General features: G+C 37.4%; 1 protein-coding gene across 8 annotated transcripts in view; it reads left to right on the top strand.

Moving 5' to 3' along the window:
• tlk1a (tousled-like kinase 1a) overlaps positions 1 to 18,356 on the top strand; it is a 47,352-nt gene that overhangs the window by 5,724 nt on the left and 23,272 nt on the right. For all 8 annotated transcript variants that reach the window (XM_084421786.1, XM_084421785.1, XM_084421791.1 and 5 more), the window contains one exon: positions 17,023 to 17,144. In XM_084421786.1, coding sequence (XP_084277912.1) covers positions 17,023 to 17,144 — 122 coding nt within the window. The remainder of the gene's footprint in view (positions 1 to 17,022; positions 17,145 to 18,356) is intronic.

Here is an 18,356-nt window from a genome sequence, read left to right as displayed (position 1 = left end):
GCTGCCCCAATTAAAGATTTTTCTAGTTGACTAGTAGTCGTTCATTTAAGCCATTAGTCGACTAATCGCATGTTTATATTCATTTAATTACTAAAATATATATGGAGGAGAATACTAAGCCATAATGAGCGTTTAATATACTGTAACCGTGATACCCACTCAAGCGCACGCATAACGCTTGTCAAAAGTAATGATTATGAATGTGTTGGGTAAAAAAATAGCATGGAGGCGTTTTAATTGTATATTAATAAACTAGTCTTTTCTGTGCTGGTGTCTGCTGCAAAGATGAATTTGACAATGCTGACTCGCCATCTCCGCAGTGTAGTGGATGCGCCTATAGAGAGAAATGCACCTTCCATAAGGATTACATGGGTCTAATCAGAGAGTGTTTCTTCATTTAAAAGTAGACAATTCAAGCTTTCTATAGATATATTTCTCATGTCTGTGAGGCATGTAGCCTATACACACTGAGTTTCCGTTCGTTTATGTGCTTCAGTTCACGGAGACTGACGGTAGAAAGCGCATCCTGATTGTTTTTTTTTTTTTTAGATAAAGGCACAAAGTTTTCTTGTTATTGTGAGTTTACACAAATAAAAGTAGTTTGTACAAACAAAACCCTTTACAGTTTTGAATGATGTATTACTCTTATCTGTAAGCGTATTTTAATTTGATTCCGCTGTTGTCATGAAAACTGCGAGTGATCGCTCCAGCTCCTCCATGTCATGCAGTAAGTGCGCTAATACTTTAGCTTTCACACTCCGCGCAAACACTTGGATGTGCGCCAAACATTTATCTAGGTTAACATTAGAGTGAGCAGCCATGTAAAGTTGCTACTTATTTGTTTCAAATGATTAGAGAGATTTGAGAATAATGAATGATAGGCGAACATTTGGATGTCCTGCCCGAGATACTGCAATTACCACAAGGAACCGCCGTTAACGATCTGTGCTCATTTTTACCTTGATGACATATGTTAAAAAATCTTTTTCTTATTTAACTGATTGAGATCGACGGCAACCTTTTCATTCAGATCAAAATTACATTTGTATATGAAGCTCAGTCAGATGAATTGAGGTGTATTAAATTTGAGGGGAACTGATTATAAGGTTGCATGTACACATAGCCATTATAGTTATGACTTCTGAACTTGGAGTTAAATTAGAGCAACTACTTAAATTAGAGTTTCCCAAGAATATGTTCACTTATCTTCCTCAAGTTCACACATCTGTCGAATCGCATTGACATGATCCACTAGCGTTTTACAAACACAATGTTACTAGGGCTGTAATCAACCAAAGAAAATCTTGGTCGACTGAAGTCCAGAAATTTTCGACTAAAAATGACGTTAGAAAAAAAAACGTTAAGTTAATTAGCTGCGCACTGTGCGCAGTAATTGGTAGCCTTGTTGTCCGCCTAAATTAATTATAAATAAACATAGAAAACTAGTAGGCTATTTGCAGTATATTAAGTTGTTTTTGACCTAATTATTTTGCACTGAAATGAGTCTGACACACGAGTCTGTCGGCTCAAGCAGCGTTGCATCACGTGCACCTGCGCAATATCATAGCCTATGATTTCCGAAAATAGTACTATGTTGTCAACTAGTGATATCACAAGAACTTTTGAGGAATATGCAACATAATTTAGACCATTGTTTTTGTCATATGTATTATAATATCTGACAGACACTATCATTTCAGCCGCTCTGTGCAGCTCGCAATTCGTTGACTGGCCGCTTGGCCTGGCTGCAGAAGTGAGTCAAATCTGTATCTCCCCCATGTTAAAATTACCAACTTTACAGCAGAAAAAAATATGTTTACAGCCTGGATCTCTATGTGGCTTTGGTCTATACAGCTAATTTTGCCCTTCATAACAACTGTGAGGGGGGTGAATTATTTTATAACTCGTCCGTTTAGTTGATTAATATTTAAATTTAAGGGTGTGGCCAGTGGCCACTTGAGTGACAGATGGATTGCCGCTGTCGGTGCTAGCCGTTTGTCTGCTGTTACTAGCCGGCCCGTCACTTCACCTCAGCAAATGTTGCTGCTGAACTTGCCATCTCTGCAGTGTTTGTGCTTTTTTTCGGGATTATTTCATACAATTTAATACTTGGGTACAAAGCCCACGTCTTTGGGTTCCGTCGTTACCGTTCGAGAGAACAACCAGCGCTGTATTTCAGTTGTTTTCCTCCGTGAACCTGCACTAATGGATGTCTGACAATTTCGTTGCTTTTTGGGGTTTTCAAATTTAAAACGTCAATAAATACTCGTTCGTTCTGCTCTCACGGAACAGATGGATTATAATATGCTTATGTACCGTCAGATGAAATCATGCAGGCGTCGGCGCTTTCTCCTTCCATGCAATAAATGCACATGAATTAGAGATGGGGAGTCGACTCCAAAAGAGTCGATTCCTCGACTCTCACTAGCCCTAGTGTCGGAATCGACTCCAGGTCAGGAATCGACTCCCAGTGTCGAGTGTTTTTTTCAAGTTCAACACAGCAACAGTTCGTTATAACGAAAAGATTATAATGAATGTAAAGATACGGAAAATTAAAACAAAAAGATAAAGAAATGAGAGGAAAAAATAAGTAATGCCAGGAAAACAAAGAACAATAATGTATAGATAGTTTTTTTCTGTTGGGTCTGTTTTGCAGCTCAATCAATCATGATGTGGTTCAATACAGTCAATTGGTTGTGATTGGCACAAAACACTGCAGTAGGTTTTACGAACCAATCATGTACCAGTCCTCAGGGTGAGAGTGGGACATGCCCATAATTGGTAAGTGGTGGTTGATTGAGTCATAGATATCATATAAAGGCTAGATGTCTCGTCCGCGCTGCTGGCCAATGGAGCTCGACATCCGCACACGGCGGCCATCTTAAGACAGGGTGCTCGCTCACTCATAACATGGTGCATGTACTTTTAAATAACCATAACTTGCTCAATTTTCTACCGATTTTCAAACGGTTTGGTTTGTTATAAACGTCAGAGATGTAGCTATTATACTGCATACATATGAATAATTATGTTCAAAATGTTTAAGCATTCAGAATTATAGCCACGTTAATAACGTTTGTAAGAAACCAAACCGTTTGTAAATCCGTCCAGATTTCAGCGAGATAAGAGGATTTGTGTGCGTGCTGCTCACTCACCTTAATTCACAGAGCCCTGTCCTAAGATGGCCGCTGGTGATGCCGGAAGTGACTCCGCCTTAAGACATCTAGCCTTTATATGATATCTATGGATTGAGTGATACTGTTGAGTGATGACTGTTTTTTGAATCCAGTAACGTTAACTTATAATGGCAACCCCGACCTCAACCGTGTGGAAATATTTCAACCAGACCGAAGACAAAACTAAAGTTCGTTGTGATATTTGTAAATGTTGTTTAAAATTCAACAGTTCAACGTCGTGAACATTAACATTAGTGAAATGGCATGTACTCACTCTATATGAATTCATTTTCTATTATTAAATGACAAGTGCATTAAAAACTATTATTAAACAACAGTTATTATTGGTAATAATATAACTAATATTTTTTCAATGTTAAACAAAAAAAGTTAAAAAATAAAGTTAAACATGCTTAAGTTAAAGTTCATAGCTTCACTACATTAAAATTATATAAAATAATATACAAAATAAATATAAATACACTGTCTAAAACAAGTCTGCTTTTACAAGTTTAATGATTAATACTAACACATGGGCGTCGGAAGCAAAAAAAAAAAGTGGGTGGGTCCTCCTCCAGAATTTTTTTTACTAATGCCATTTTCATGTATTCTGATGCCTTTTAATTAAACAAGTAAACTAAACTCGCCTCCACGTAGTGCATTAAATGCAGAGCTATCCGTGGATTAACCTGCTGATACCATGGTCATTTGCCAGCATTGACAACTTAAAGCTGTTATTGATGTTTGCAACGCAATATTTGACTGGAAGGGTACAACGGGCGCAGGGACGCGGGAAGTGGGGGTGCTGTTTTCACAGAATTGTAAATGCAACGCATATGTTAGTTCGTTAAAATTTATTAATTTTTAGCATTTAGTCATTTATTTGTAATAAACACTTTAAGTGGGCTATTTAAAAATTGTTATATATGTTAAATTATGTTTTTAAAACATAAGCGCAGTGTGTAGGCTATGTGTGTGTCGAAAGAATTTGTCCGCAGCTGCAAAAAAAAATAAAAAAATAATAACACACACTGTAAAAAAATATCGTAATTTTAACGGTAAAAGACTGTAAAAATGCTACAGTGAAAAACTGTTAATTGGTTAACAGAAAGTTTCCGTACTATATACGGTAAATAACTGTGATCTAACGGTACATTTAATGTAATTTTACTGTAACATACCGTTAAATTTACAGTTTTTGAAAGTGAAAAAACAACTCATTGTATCATTTACAGTGAAAAAACGTAAATTGACATTCCCACAATTCCCTGTGACACTTCACATTTGATGTATTTTTGTTGAAATAACTATGTTTGTTTCTTCATAGTTTTCTTCGTTTTTTCTAATCAGTTATGTACATTAGGGGTTTATGTTACATTTAATGTTGTTAAATTAATGTTTATTGCATTTTTAAAATTTCATGTGTTACCATGATGGTGTTTAATGTTTGTGTGAATGACACTGTGCAGCTTCTATATATATTAGTATTAACTCTCTTGTGGAAGAACTGCTTATGTTGAGCTTTGATTGATCATGTGACTCTCATCACTGCTGTGATTGGTGGTTATCAGTGTAAAAAACAGATAATAATACTTCAATAGGACGGTAAATTAACATTATATCATATTACCGAAATCCAATGTTAAATATACAGTTTTTTTCCGTAAAAACAACGGGAAGAAAGACCATTTTTTTTACAGTATTTTTCCGTTTTTTAACAGGAATTTTCTGTTTTGTAAGGAACAGGCAAATATGTAAAATATAGCAGGATACATTTTAATTGTTTACTAATAAAACAGTTATTTTTTTATGTCAGTGTCGGCTAGACAGATGAAGTTGACGACTCGCGATCTTCGCAGCGCCAGAGAGAAATGCACATTTCATACGAATTAGGCCTACATAAGCAGCGCAGTCTGTTTTCTTTCGTTTTGAATTGTTCTGCTTAAAATTAGACATTTCAAGCTATCTATATGTCTCAGGTCTGTGAGGCAATAGGCTACCTTATAGCCCTACGCCGAGTTTCGGTTCATTTATGAGACGAGCTCCAGGTTCGCCAGCGCCTCCGTGTCCTGATTATCTATTTTCTAATAGCCTTCTTATTTATTAAACCCAGACAATTTTTTGATGAAACATCGATTAAAATTAAGATACAATTAATACAAAACGAAATTAAATTTAAAGACAGGCTTTATGCTTTCAGTTTGAGGTCTCTGTGAAAGTTTTAAAACATTCGTTTAGTGCCGCTTTAGAGCGCTCACGTCCTTAGCGGAGAACTGTCTGTAACTTTTTTTTTTTTTTTTTTTTTTTTTTTTTTTGTGAAATAAATTTCAAAAAAATACGACTTAGTCCAGTGCGACTTAAGCTATAGGCCTATGTTTTTTCTTCCTCGTGACGCATTTTTTGACTGATATGCGACTCTGGAGCGACTTATAAAATAGGCTACGGTAAGTTATTTATTATTTTTGTGCAAATGTCCCATAAAGTCCCATCCTTTAAGGATTAATTTATGTTCCGTTGACCGGTCCATTGCGTTACGAATAAAAGCAGAATCAAAGTAAAAAATGTGATGTGCAGTCAGGTTTGAGTGTGCGCTATTTGATCAAGTGTTCTCACTGATACGCTTGTTGTGATTCGCGGAGATTTGACGAGTTTTATAGTCTTGATATTGTTTCTTATTCAAAAGAAGTGACGCCCCTTTTTTCGTCAGTTGCGGCTCGTTGAGAAATATAATTTAGCGATTCAGCGGAAATGGAGTTTAATTCATTTGGGCATTCCTCAAGTGGAATGGATTTGACTGACGATGCTCTGAAAAGCGAACAGACATATGCGCTGAATATAAAAGTGAGTGGGTCCAATATCATTGGTCTTAAAAAGTGGGTGGGTCTTGTCCCACCCATATACAATGGTTCCGACGCCCATGTACTAACATATTGCACACTTAAATATGATTTGAAGAAGCTGCGATGTGAAAAGGAGGGGGATTTATAAGGTTTAGTTGATTAAACATTTTAGTATAGGAAACATTTGTATCCTCGCTCTTGACTCCTCAGGAAGCCTCCTCGTTCCTCGCCCTCCTCCCGGTGGAATTAAAGAATTTAGATGTCCTACATGAGAGCGGAGCTCGATCGGTTTCAGGGTCGTAGGACATACGAGCGAGAAGTGAGGAAACGAGGAAGCATATTGAGACGCACCTTCTGAATTCTGACCCTATTTTAATTCAAAGTAAATGGAGTCGAGGAGTCGATTCCACCGACTCCAAAATTAGGAGTCGGGAGTCGGAGTCGACTCCAAAAAAACCGGAACCGAACACCCCTAACATGAATGAGCGCGGATTTTCTAGCGCATTTACTTGCACTTCAAAGGCAATATATCTATGGTTTAACCAATTTGAGAGACGGCCAAAATCAGAATTTAAAATGGACTGAATAAGCTCTCTACGAACTTGAGCAATGCCGCGCTGACGGACCATGAAAGAGTGACGGACATGTATGCACATAAATCACTGTCACAGTCACACACAAACACTCTCGAAGTAATACACAGTCTCACTTGTAGCCATGCCTTTTAACTATTATAATATTTCGAAGGGCAAAAATAGGAACGTTTAATTGGCTTTACATCATCAGCTAACTCGATCACGTCGAGCTAGGTGATTTCAGATAGCCAGGCCAGGCTCCTCAGCTCCACTCACGCCCCGCCTGTTTGTCTATTTTCTGTTATCCGGGAGTGACGCAAGGCCAAGATGGCGACGGCCGGCTCCGCGCACTTTAGGCTTCAAAAATGCTCTTCAGAAACCTACGGGTGACGTCACGGACACTACGTCCATATTTTTTTACAGTCTATGGGCAAAACTAATGAAATGAACGCGGCAAAAAATAGACCAATCAGAATTTTGGTCGAGCCAGAACGTATCGACCAAATAATCGACTAATCGACTGGGAGATTACAGCCCTAAATGTAAAATTTTCCTATCTTTAGTTTTAGTAGTATTTGTTTTACATTACATTATACATTAAAAACACAATAAACTACTTGTTGTGCTTAAAGCATGTTTGTACTACCTTTCTTTAAAATAAATTTTATATATGATGCAATGACATTCAGACATTTTTAAATGCGACTTAACCGTCCACATACTTTTTGAGGCTACTGTATGTTTAAAAGTCTGTGTTACAAGGTGACAAAGTTTCTCTCTCTCTAAGTGACACTGATTAAATAATCTCTCATTTTTATGAAGTAAGCGGCGATACCAACAGTGTCTGTTTCTGCTCTCATTTAATTTAGTGTCTGAGTTGGTGGGAGTCTCTCCAGAACAGTTGTCATTTACACAGTTGCAATAAATGTTTTATCGTGCCTGTCTAAACATAAACTCTATGAACAAGCATCATTAAACACATTTGTACTGTGGGCGACATTAGTCCCTTGAGACATTACTTTTAGAGTAAACTTTTGCTTGATGATGTGAGCTTCGGGCAGCACAGCAACATACCATTTACTATTATCATTTGCGATCTACGCAACAAAATTGTGTTTCTCTTCTAAACTTTTCATTTCTTTCGATTAATGTAATTCTCTAAATTGTGCAATCTATTAGATTAAATTATTTAGGGTGAATGTAAACTAATCAAGTACTCAAATTATCTGTTTACTGAATCTGTTCCCAGCATGCTTTATTCGGTACTTAATGAGGAAAGTAAAAATGTTGAAAATAAGTAGAATTTTATGTAGAATTTGAGCAAGATGAGAAAAGGGGGATATATGGTTGTATTGATAGAGTATCATGTATCGACGATAGTCAGAAAGATATCGCAGACGGCCATAATTCACTAGTTTTCCTTTTGATGTATTCAATTATTAATATTCAATTAATATAGGACGTACAATTAATTTGCATTCCCTAATTTCATAACGTCATTTACATAACCAAACTTGCAATACCACTTACACGTACGAGGATTGAGGACTCCTCAAAGAAAATGTTTTTAAAGTCATCAGCACCTTTTAAACACCTCAATTCAGTAATTAAGATGCGTGTCCCAGTACTTTTGACCATATAGTGTGTACATGTAGTATAATATCTTATTTTATAAAACTTTTTCTTTGAACAGTCGTTTAAATCGAACTGTAAATCATGTTTTTTCAGGTCATTTTAATTACATACACGACGCTTACCCCTAAACAACAGGTAGTTCTATTCTAATATCAGAATTTTCTGATTGTTTCAATTGCTGATTCCAGTATATGTCTAGAAGAATTAAAATTGTAGGCTTAATGAGTATTTAGTAGTATTAGAGTTAATCTCCCCTTCCTTAACATCCTGCTTCAGCCCCAACCCCAACCCGTCTCGAGGGTCAGCCGCCGGTCCCGAGTTTGCAGGTATGAATGTTGTTCTCAGTCCCATCGTGTGATGTGACATTTCTCATGTTTCTCTGTGTATCATCAGTCCAAGCGTCACGACTCTGTGTCACTGCAGACCAGTTACTGAGCAGGACTAGTAATAGGCCTATGTCACACTTCCTGCTTCCGGAACGCGGAGTAGGGATTCAGAACTTCCGGTCAACAGTATTTCTCGATAAGGATTTAGATTATCAGCCATAATGTCTAAACCATCCGAGGTAGACTGACCACGAGCTATGAGGTTGTGAAACAAAGGTTTTTTGCTCCTGTAGAAGCTATCAGTTCGTATGAAATCAACCTTGTTTTAAGAAAAACATGTTTTATCCGCGATCTTATGAAAAAAAACTACACTACCCACAATCCTAAGCGTAGCAGCAATGTCTGCTGATTGGTCCAACTTGCTGTTACCATAGAAACGTTTACCTTACTGGCGAACGGCCCGCCGCTGTTGTTGTAGTGCACCGGGTTGCTCTGCGTCAGGACGTAGACAGCCATACCTCAGCTTTCACGCTTTTCCACTTGAGAGTTTTCATTTACGAACCACATCGTCATATGTAACTTCAGGCAGGTTGCGGAGAGGTTTGGTCCAGCGGTATCTATCGGACTCCGGAAGCTAAAAAGCTAACCGGAAGAGCCGTATCCCTACTAAAAGACGTACTTCCGGTCTTCAATTTTTTCGTGACATAGGCTTATGGAGATATTATGTCATGATGTGTTGCAGTGTTAAAAAGTTTGTTTAACACCGTTCTTGTCATTAACACACACAGTGAATTAATGTTTGTGTGTTTTAGTTTGTAGCAAGCTGAGACTGGCCATAATTCTGTATCCATTTCTCTCTTGCATGTGTCTCCCTGTGTTCCCTGATGTAATCCTGTATGTCTCAGGGGTGTTGTGTTGTGTGTTCTCTCCTTATTATATTTGTGTTGATCTCATAGAAGGAGCGAAAAGCTGAATCTGAATGTTTGTGTGTGGCATCAGGACCTGTATCCGTTTCTCACATGCTTGATGTGGTTATTTATTTTAACATTATTCCACACGAGAGTCATTCATTGGTCAGTTTTAACATGTATCATCTGTTTCAGCAGTGCCATCAGTCACTTCCACCTCATGCTTACTTTGACATTGCACTCACTGAATTATCTCTTCCTACCTTTTTTCTGAGCAATTCTATCATAATAAGTGAATTATTAGAAGTGAATTTTATGGTAATGAGTATACGGTGTTCTTTTGGGCATCTATGTTATGTAAAAAGGACTCAAGGGTGTAGACGAGTCCCAGTGGAGGAACGATGCGCTGCTTCATTTTCTAGCTTGTGGTTGATGTGGGGACTCATAAAGATGTTATCTGACTCGGGTGATGTACTCTGGAGTGATGTGATGCCACCAAGGTGAAGAACATTTCATAATGTTTTACCACTAATATGAATACTGTCAATAGTGGTTGCTGGTTAATTACTGGGTAAGTAATTACTACTGGTCAGTGTTATAAGACATTTCACAAAAAGATGTTTGATGGGTTTTAAATGAGTCATGCTGTTTAAAATGAAGACAAACAGTATTGAGACACTTTGTGTTTGTGAACGTCCCCATCTCTCCATTAAGTGTCACCACCAGTGTCAGTGGATCATGTTGATAGTTAATGTGATTCTCTACTCCTGTATTACAACATACTTGTGGTGGGAGCCAGTGGAACAGGCTGGCGTTACCAAAAAATCTGTGACCTTTTAAGAAATATTCAACAAATTTGATTGTCAATTTTGTCAGCAATTTTGTTATTTAGTCTTGTATCAAATGTCCTTATTCGTTAGTTTTTAGTCAACCTTATCTGTTTTTTCCCCATTTTATTCTTATCTTAGTCAAAGAAAACCATTTAGGCTAGTCAACATAAACTGACATTTTAGTCATATTTTACTCACATTTTAGTCACTGAAATTAAGGGTGCTCCAATCAGGCTGATTATCGATCACTGGAAGCAGTATTGGCCGATACTGATTACTGATACCAATCACCAGAATAAATAGGCCAACTATTCTTAACAACAGTTTCGAGATAAGAAAGAATGAATTGACAACTCATCATTTATTGTGAGTCATTATCCAACATCAACTTATCAACTCATTATCGGCATGTGCAACAATCCATTCCCTCTTTTAGATGTGATCAGGAACAACTTAGAGCTTACAAATATAGCATTCATGTGAAATAAATAAGTAATAGGCTAATAATAAAAAAAAAAGATAGAATGCCGCTTGGAGAACTATCACTTTTGCGGCTTAATGCTGTTTTAATAACTCTTTTTATTATCAAGTAGTTTAGCAACTGTAGACTGTATTTTACGACCATCACCGATCTAGCTGATTTGGACGTTAAGTTTGAGCTTTTAGGGAGGAACGAAAGCTGTGAAGGAAAGAAATGCACTAAAATCTCACAACTTTAACAGCAAATTTATTGTCCTTTTCTGACACCTGGTAGAACTGCCCGACCGGTGAATGTAGTGAAGCAGTTTTAGGAACGCTGGCTGGGCAACAGCTTTCTTAACTGTACGGGACTGTGTTTTGCTTTGGGGTTTGAGCAGAACTTGGAGAATGGCAGTTTCTTTCAGTGTTTTTCCCCCTGCGTTTGGCCTAAAACAGTGTGTTCGTGGTCATCCAGCTTGAAATTTCGACTACAAACATTTTCAGATTTTCCGTTTCGGCGTTCTCACCGCATTTACGATTCTTTGCAGACTTTAGCCACTGCCTACATCACGCTGGATCCTTTACTGGAAACCAGATGCAACTCACACCTGCTGAAATGCTGAAATTCTTGCTCCCGGGAACAATGCAAGTCGACATCATTATGACTGAAAGTTTGCTAAGGAAGTATTTCCAAATAAAACAAGACGGTAGGCTATTTGACTCTGGTAATTGTATCCAAGTCAGACTGTTGGTAGTGGCCTTGGATGGCAAAAGGGAAGGCAACAGCCTTTTTTCTGTTTTCTCTAGTCAGGTAGCACTGATTTCACATTTTTCTCTTTCTACTGTATAGGCACGTTTTATTGAAAGCCCATTAAAATTTCAGGCAATTTTTTTTTTACTTGTATGATAAAATGTACGTAATTTTAAAGTCTAAAAAATATAACGCAGACCAGTGATATGTCTTTACAGCTTTAATACACCACATAAGTAACAATATTTGACATTTTTAGTCAGACTTATTAAATACTGGTTTAAATACTGGTTGCTTAATTCATGCAAAATAAATGAGTTCAACTGTAATGTTTAGCACAGTGTTGTCACGATACTGGAATTTATAACTTCGATACGATGCCTTGAAAAATATCTGTATTTTATGCCGTTTTCGATATCACAGGAAAAAAACGGTCATATCTGCCATACAAATATTTTCATACACAAATATATTTTTTGTCTATCCTTTGAATTTCTATGCAGTCAAGATTGAATCCTTAAAGTATGTGACATTGTAACAGTAATCCACATGAATAAAGCAGTTTAAGTCTACTGTAGAGACACGACTACTTTACTTGATGAATAGGTTAAAATAAATGTAATAAATCAATTGTAAAATAGTTATAATTCTGCAAAATCTTCATTGTAAAAACAAAACAAAAAGGTTAATCCTTACAATTAAAGTTATTCAAGAGCAGTGAGTGATTTTCTTTTTGTGATTAAAATTGACAGACAGCAGGGTTATTAGGCTGCTGTCACTTTAAGACCTGATGCACATGGATCCAATATACTGTAAGGCTACACATGCTTTGTCTTTTTCAACGTAGCCTTAGAATTTGGCAGTGTAATGAAGATGCCTTTTGGACCAGCCATCATGTCAGGAGCGTACCTTTGATTCATATTCCTTACAGTTCTGTCTATTGCATCTCACGAGATTTTGGAACAGCGCAATTGTCTGGGAATATTTAGCATTATTATACGGCTCTGTGGAATACTTGATTCTGATTGGTCAATCTCGCCATCCGACAGTATGTTTTTCCCAGAAAACAACCGCTGAAAACAGATAACGCAGGCTCATCCGGGTCACTGTAGTGTTGCTTTCGTCAACGAAAATTATGACGAAATATTGTCGTCAACGAACCGTTATCACCTGACGAAAACGAGACGAGACTAGACGTAAATGCATGGTCATGTGACGATGACTAAAATACATGCATAATGCAATATCGTTGACGAATAAAAACGAGACTAAATGTGGTTTAAAAAATAAAAACTATGCTAAAATGTCTCTTCATTTTCGTTGACCAAAACGAGACGAGACGAAATGTTATAACGTCACGACGAATGAGAGAGTTGTGCGTGAACCCATAGCTTTGTCGGCTTTAAATTCTGGATTGCGATCTGGTCACCCGATCAGCGAATTTAACAATATATTACTCCATTAGTTATTCTATTAAAATGTCTCATTGATATATTTGACACATTCATAATCATTACTTTTGCCGGTTCTTTGTGAAAGCTGTATGTTATTGGCAGCGTCTCTGGTTACATGAACACGTCATCGCATCAGCACCAGAACATGGAGATTTTATTTTAGAGAATATCGCACAACCTATTCAATATTCTATAATTAAATAAACTAATCGAATATCAAAAAATAGTGACTCATCCCTGCATGGAATATCTTGTTTCTTTTCCCAAATCTTCAGTCTCATTCACCCATTTTCTAAAGGTATTATAAACGTTTCTTGGTTCGCTTTTAATTAGGCCTATTATATTCGTATTCTTTACCGTGGTAAAGTAGAAAAACGCTGTAGGACAGATAGCCTACATTTGTACTTGCATGTCAAATTCTTTTTAACACAGTGCTTGTTATATTAGACATAGGGCGCGAGTTTAGCTGTAAAGCGCGTTTCACACGCGCGGGTGATTTTTAGTTTCACTTTCTCTGGCAGCGCAATCTCAAACATAGCCTAAATATCTCGCCCTTGTGGAGGATAAAATTCGCTCTTCAAACCAATTTACATCAAGTAGAAAACACGAAGATATCATAAAGAGATCGATATCTTCGTGTTTTCCTGCTCGTGTCCCACATCCCTCTCAAAGCGCAGAGTGTAGCCTATATCACGCGTCTTTGTGTGGAAATATAAAACAAGTTTTTTTTTTTTTTAAATAACCCCCCAACCACCGCCGGTAGTTGGTCCATTACCGCGGTGGTAAAAAAAAAAAACCTGCCACCGTCACAGCCCTAAATATAGGCCTACTAAATAGCCTATAAGATAGCCTTGTTTGAAATTCTATATTGACTGGGTTAAATAGAATCGCATTACTAAAAAGAGACTAAAATACAATTTTCATTGACTAAAACTAGACTAAAATGTCATCAGTTTTCATCGACTAAAACTAGACTAAAATGTCATCAGTTTTCGTCGACTAAAACTAGACTAAATGTCATCAGTTTTCGTTGACTAAAACTAGACTAAAATGTCATCAGTTTTCGTCGACTAAAACTAGACTAAATGTCATCAGTTTTCATCGACTAAAACTAGACTAAATGTCATCAGTTTTCGTTGACTAAAACTAGACTAAAATGTCATCAGTTTTCGTCGACTAAAACTAGACTAAATGTCATCAGTTTTCGTCGACTAAAACTAGACTAAATGTCATCAGTTTTCGTCGACTAAAACTAGACTAAATGTCATCAGTTTTCGTTGACTAAAACTAGACTAAAATGTCATCAGTTTTCGTCGACTAAAACTAGACTAAATGTCATCAGTTTTCGTTGACTAAAACTAGACTAAAATGTCATCAGTTTTCGTCGACTAAAACTAGACTAAATGTCATCAGTTTTCGTTGACTAAAACTAGACTAAAATGTCATCAGTTTTCGTCGACTAAAACTAGACTAAATGTCATCAGTTTTCGTTGACTAAAACTAGACTAAAATGTCATCAGTTTTCGTCGACTAAAACTTGACTAGACTAAAAAGAGTATGAATGTGACTAAAACTAATAAAAAATAAAATGACAGCCTGACACAAAGACTAGACTAAAACTAAAATTAAAACAGGCTGCCAAAAACAACACTAGGTCACTGAAGTCAGCAGCGCTAAATGCTTGCTAGGAACGGTTTTTCTTCGTGGAAGTTTTGCGTTTGGTGAGCTAATAAAACATTAAAACTCAGTCAAATCAACATTTTGTGTACAGTTATTTAATCATGCCATCCAGTATCGTGGACTGGCTCTCTCTTGTTTCGTTTCAAATGCAGCTGCTGCCATTTTGTGACTATTGTTTTGAACACTGTTGGATTATAAGCAACAAACAGGTACGATTTTAAAAGTTTAATCTGAAATCAATATCTCTTATCTCCATAATTATTTATGTGGCGAAATGCTGTGTAATAAGTGGTATGACTGTACCGTATCCCTTAAATGTCCGTCTAGTTTGAACTTGCCCCTGCATTTGCTCTCTCTGCAGAAGCTTTGCGTTTAAAGACCTAATAAAATATTTCAACTCAGATCAATATTTCGTGGCTTATTATTTACATCGACACAACAGCCATCGGCACTGATCCTCAACAAACTCGTCTCCATACAGGCGCGATGACTCCGACATCCAACCAGATGGTACTGGATAAATATTCTGAATGTACTGATCCAATCTGACTTCTGACCTGACCTGTAATGCTGCCTGAATCATAATCACACACTGTTCGCTCATTGGCCAGAGGAGAACTGGTCCCCGACTGAGCCTGGGTTCTCCCAAGGTTTTTTTCTCTATTCTGTCACCTGATGGAGTTTTGGTTCCTTGCCACTGTTGCCTTGGCTTTTGGCTTGCTTAGTTGGGGACATTTAATATTCAACAATATTATTGATCTGCCTTACTTCAGGTGGATGATGACGTAATTTTCTTCTAGAAACAAACTTTGTTGTATTATTTTCATGTTATCACTGTGAAGCTGCTTTGATACAATCTGCACTCTAAAAAATGTGTTGGATTTACTTAAAATATATATGCACCATTTTTGCATCACACTTTTTAAGTAATCCCAACTTGGAATAATTTTACTTAAAATTAACAAGAAAACCTTTGTTATATGTACTTAAATATTTCAGTTCACGCAACATTCTTTACTTAAAAATATAAGTACATATAACAAAGGTTTTCTTGTTTTCAAACAACCTCAAAATCTAATATTTTACTAAGTTTATAGAAAGTTAAGCTTACCTTTTCACCATCTTCACATGTGCTTCACAAAATGGCTCCAATTTTCGCCTGGAAAGGCATCACGGGAAACTGCATTTCACGTGGCTGTATCGTTACTTAAAATGTTATGCTAGATTTACTTAATTTTGACGCAATTGTTATAGTAGTTGATTTGACTTGTGTTTTTTCATTTTGTTTATGCATACATTTAAGTTCACCTGGTAACTTATATTTTTGTGTTACACACACTATATATGTTAAGTAGAGGTTGAAAAGTTATGAATACTACGTTTTTTTGTGTTTAATCTAATTACTTTTATAAGTAATGGTTGTTCAGCCAACGAAGCGTTTTTTAGAGTGTGTATTGTAAAAAGCGCTATATAAATAAAGGTGACTTGACTTGGCAAGTAACCGTGTAATAAGTGGGATAATGTATATCCTGCCGGTTGTTATCTCAGAATAAACCCCAACAGGGTGATGAAGGCCCCGACGCGAAGCGGAGGATGTAAGACTTGTAAGGATGTAAGACTTGCATATTGCAGTCTTAACAATATACAAGTTTCACCTTATAATGAACTGTTATGGATTTTCTTGGTCTACTCTCAGCAGTATATGAGTATTTCCCTGTGGTAGAGCTCCTGTGTGATTCCTGCACTGAGCTGCTGTGCTTGAAGTCGAGCCATAATGGCATCTCATTAGATGGAGATAATGACAGCAGGGTGAGCCCTGAGGAGCCCACCCGGACGAGAACGCCCAGAGAAACCTCACAGCGACTCTCGCTCCTCCACGCCTCAGGGGCCGATAGAGAGAACTGAGGGTGAGGGAAGGAGTGACAAGCAGGAGGAAGTGGGTGATTTGAAGGGAAAAACAGAGGGAGAAGTGGTAAAGAGGGATGGGGTGTGTGTGCATAGACAGTAATCATGCGAACAATGGTATTTCTGTTCAAATGTCAGTTTTAATGTGCTTGTGTTGGGTGTGCTGCAGCATTTCACTATAGTCTTCCTCGGGGAAGTCACGTATGTTAACATGCACTATCTCCACTCAACACAGACTGGATATTTTTGTGTCTCTGATTGTAAGACACAGGTCATGAGGCTTAACCTGTTTGTGTGATCTAGTTTTGAGTACTATGTAAGCTCTGGGGAATGCGGTACCTGTGTGTTTGTGAACACATGACCCAGGAGACTGTTACATATGGCTTCATGTGCTTTTTTTCTGTCTACCTATATGAAGTGAGCCCAAGTGAAAGCGGTTTACAAACCTCTATAATGACCTATGTATGTGTGTGTATCACTCAGGTGCTATGGAGGAGCTGCACAGTTTGGACCCGCGCCGGCAGGAGTTGCTGGAGGCCAGATTTCTGGGTGGAGTCAGTGGAAACACAGTGGGCAGCACTGGCAGTGCTAGCGGAGGAACCAAAGTTAGTAGCCGAGTTTATCACTGGACTGTTATTGTGGTAATGTGTTGTGTTATACTGTATATGTGTTGCAGACAATGGTCGTGTCTAAAGAGAAGGTAGCGTGTTCGTATGAAAGGCACCATTATGCCTCGTGTTTGATCTAGAACAAATTCAAGGACAGTTTAGAGCTCACCAAGCAAATATTGACTAATGCCTATTGACTACTATTGTTTTAACTGGTTCTTCAGACACCATTTTTATTCACCAATCTGTGCACACAGCCTTGTGGGATATAATAGACCGAGGGTTTTCATCCAGGGGTCCGTCGATTTAATGTTCGATTACACAAACTTTTGTTGAATTAATACATGGGTAAAAAATAACATCACAAAGTCGAATTTAAATATAAGCACCCTTAAAAAAAGAACATAAAATCATACTGGCGAAACGTCACTGTGTTTGTGCTCTGGAGAACGTCAGATGTTTCTATTTATTAAAACAATTTTTTTGTTTTTGCAGCAGTGAGAAATGTAACCAATAACAGTCATATCTGTTGATCTCTTGAATGCAGTGGCCAATCAGAGATGTTTAATTTAGTCAGAATCCAGTCACCGCTCAAAACGCATTAACTCATTCACAAACAAAGACGTAAATAATCTATTCATTATGCAGTGTAGACTACTTTATTGATTTTAATGGAACTTTGTGAGATTGCAAACTGAGATGAGTGACAGCTTTTTCAGTGATTGTAAAGGGAGCGGTATTTGCACTCTTTCGTGGCTATATGTAATCCATTGAAGATTTATTTATATATATATGCTGCTAAGAGGAGAGACGGCCAATTACACACTGCAAAATATCAGAAGTGACATCTACATAATAACACTAATTATAATGAACTCACTAATAGCAATTGACATGGTGATAACTAGAGCGGGACAAAAAATTGCATGTCAAAATAGATACGCGTGATGTAAATGCAGACTGATAGATTAATAGAAACATATCTGTATCGATCACTGATCTAGATAAATGACTGGATCTAAACCGCCTCCAGAAGTGTTCGAGCGGCTATTTTACTCTTCCCTAGAGGGCATCATTGATTTACAGCCAAAACATTGACCTAAAACCACCCGATTTGCAGCGTATCGGTCGCAAAGGAGTTAGATATAGGCTACATGTAAATGAATTGTTACTTCAGATGTTATCTGTAATGTTTATGGTCTTTTCGGA

This window comes from Rutilus rutilus (assembly GCF_951802725.1).
Source record: "Rutilus rutilus genome assembly, chromosome: 10".
In the NCBI taxonomy this organism is placed as follows: domain Eukaryota; kingdom Metazoa; phylum Chordata; class Actinopteri; order Cypriniformes; family Leuciscidae; genus Rutilus; species Rutilus rutilus.
The sequence above is the reverse complement of the archived record's forward strand: the minus strand, read 5'-3'. Positions and strand labels throughout refer to the sequence as shown.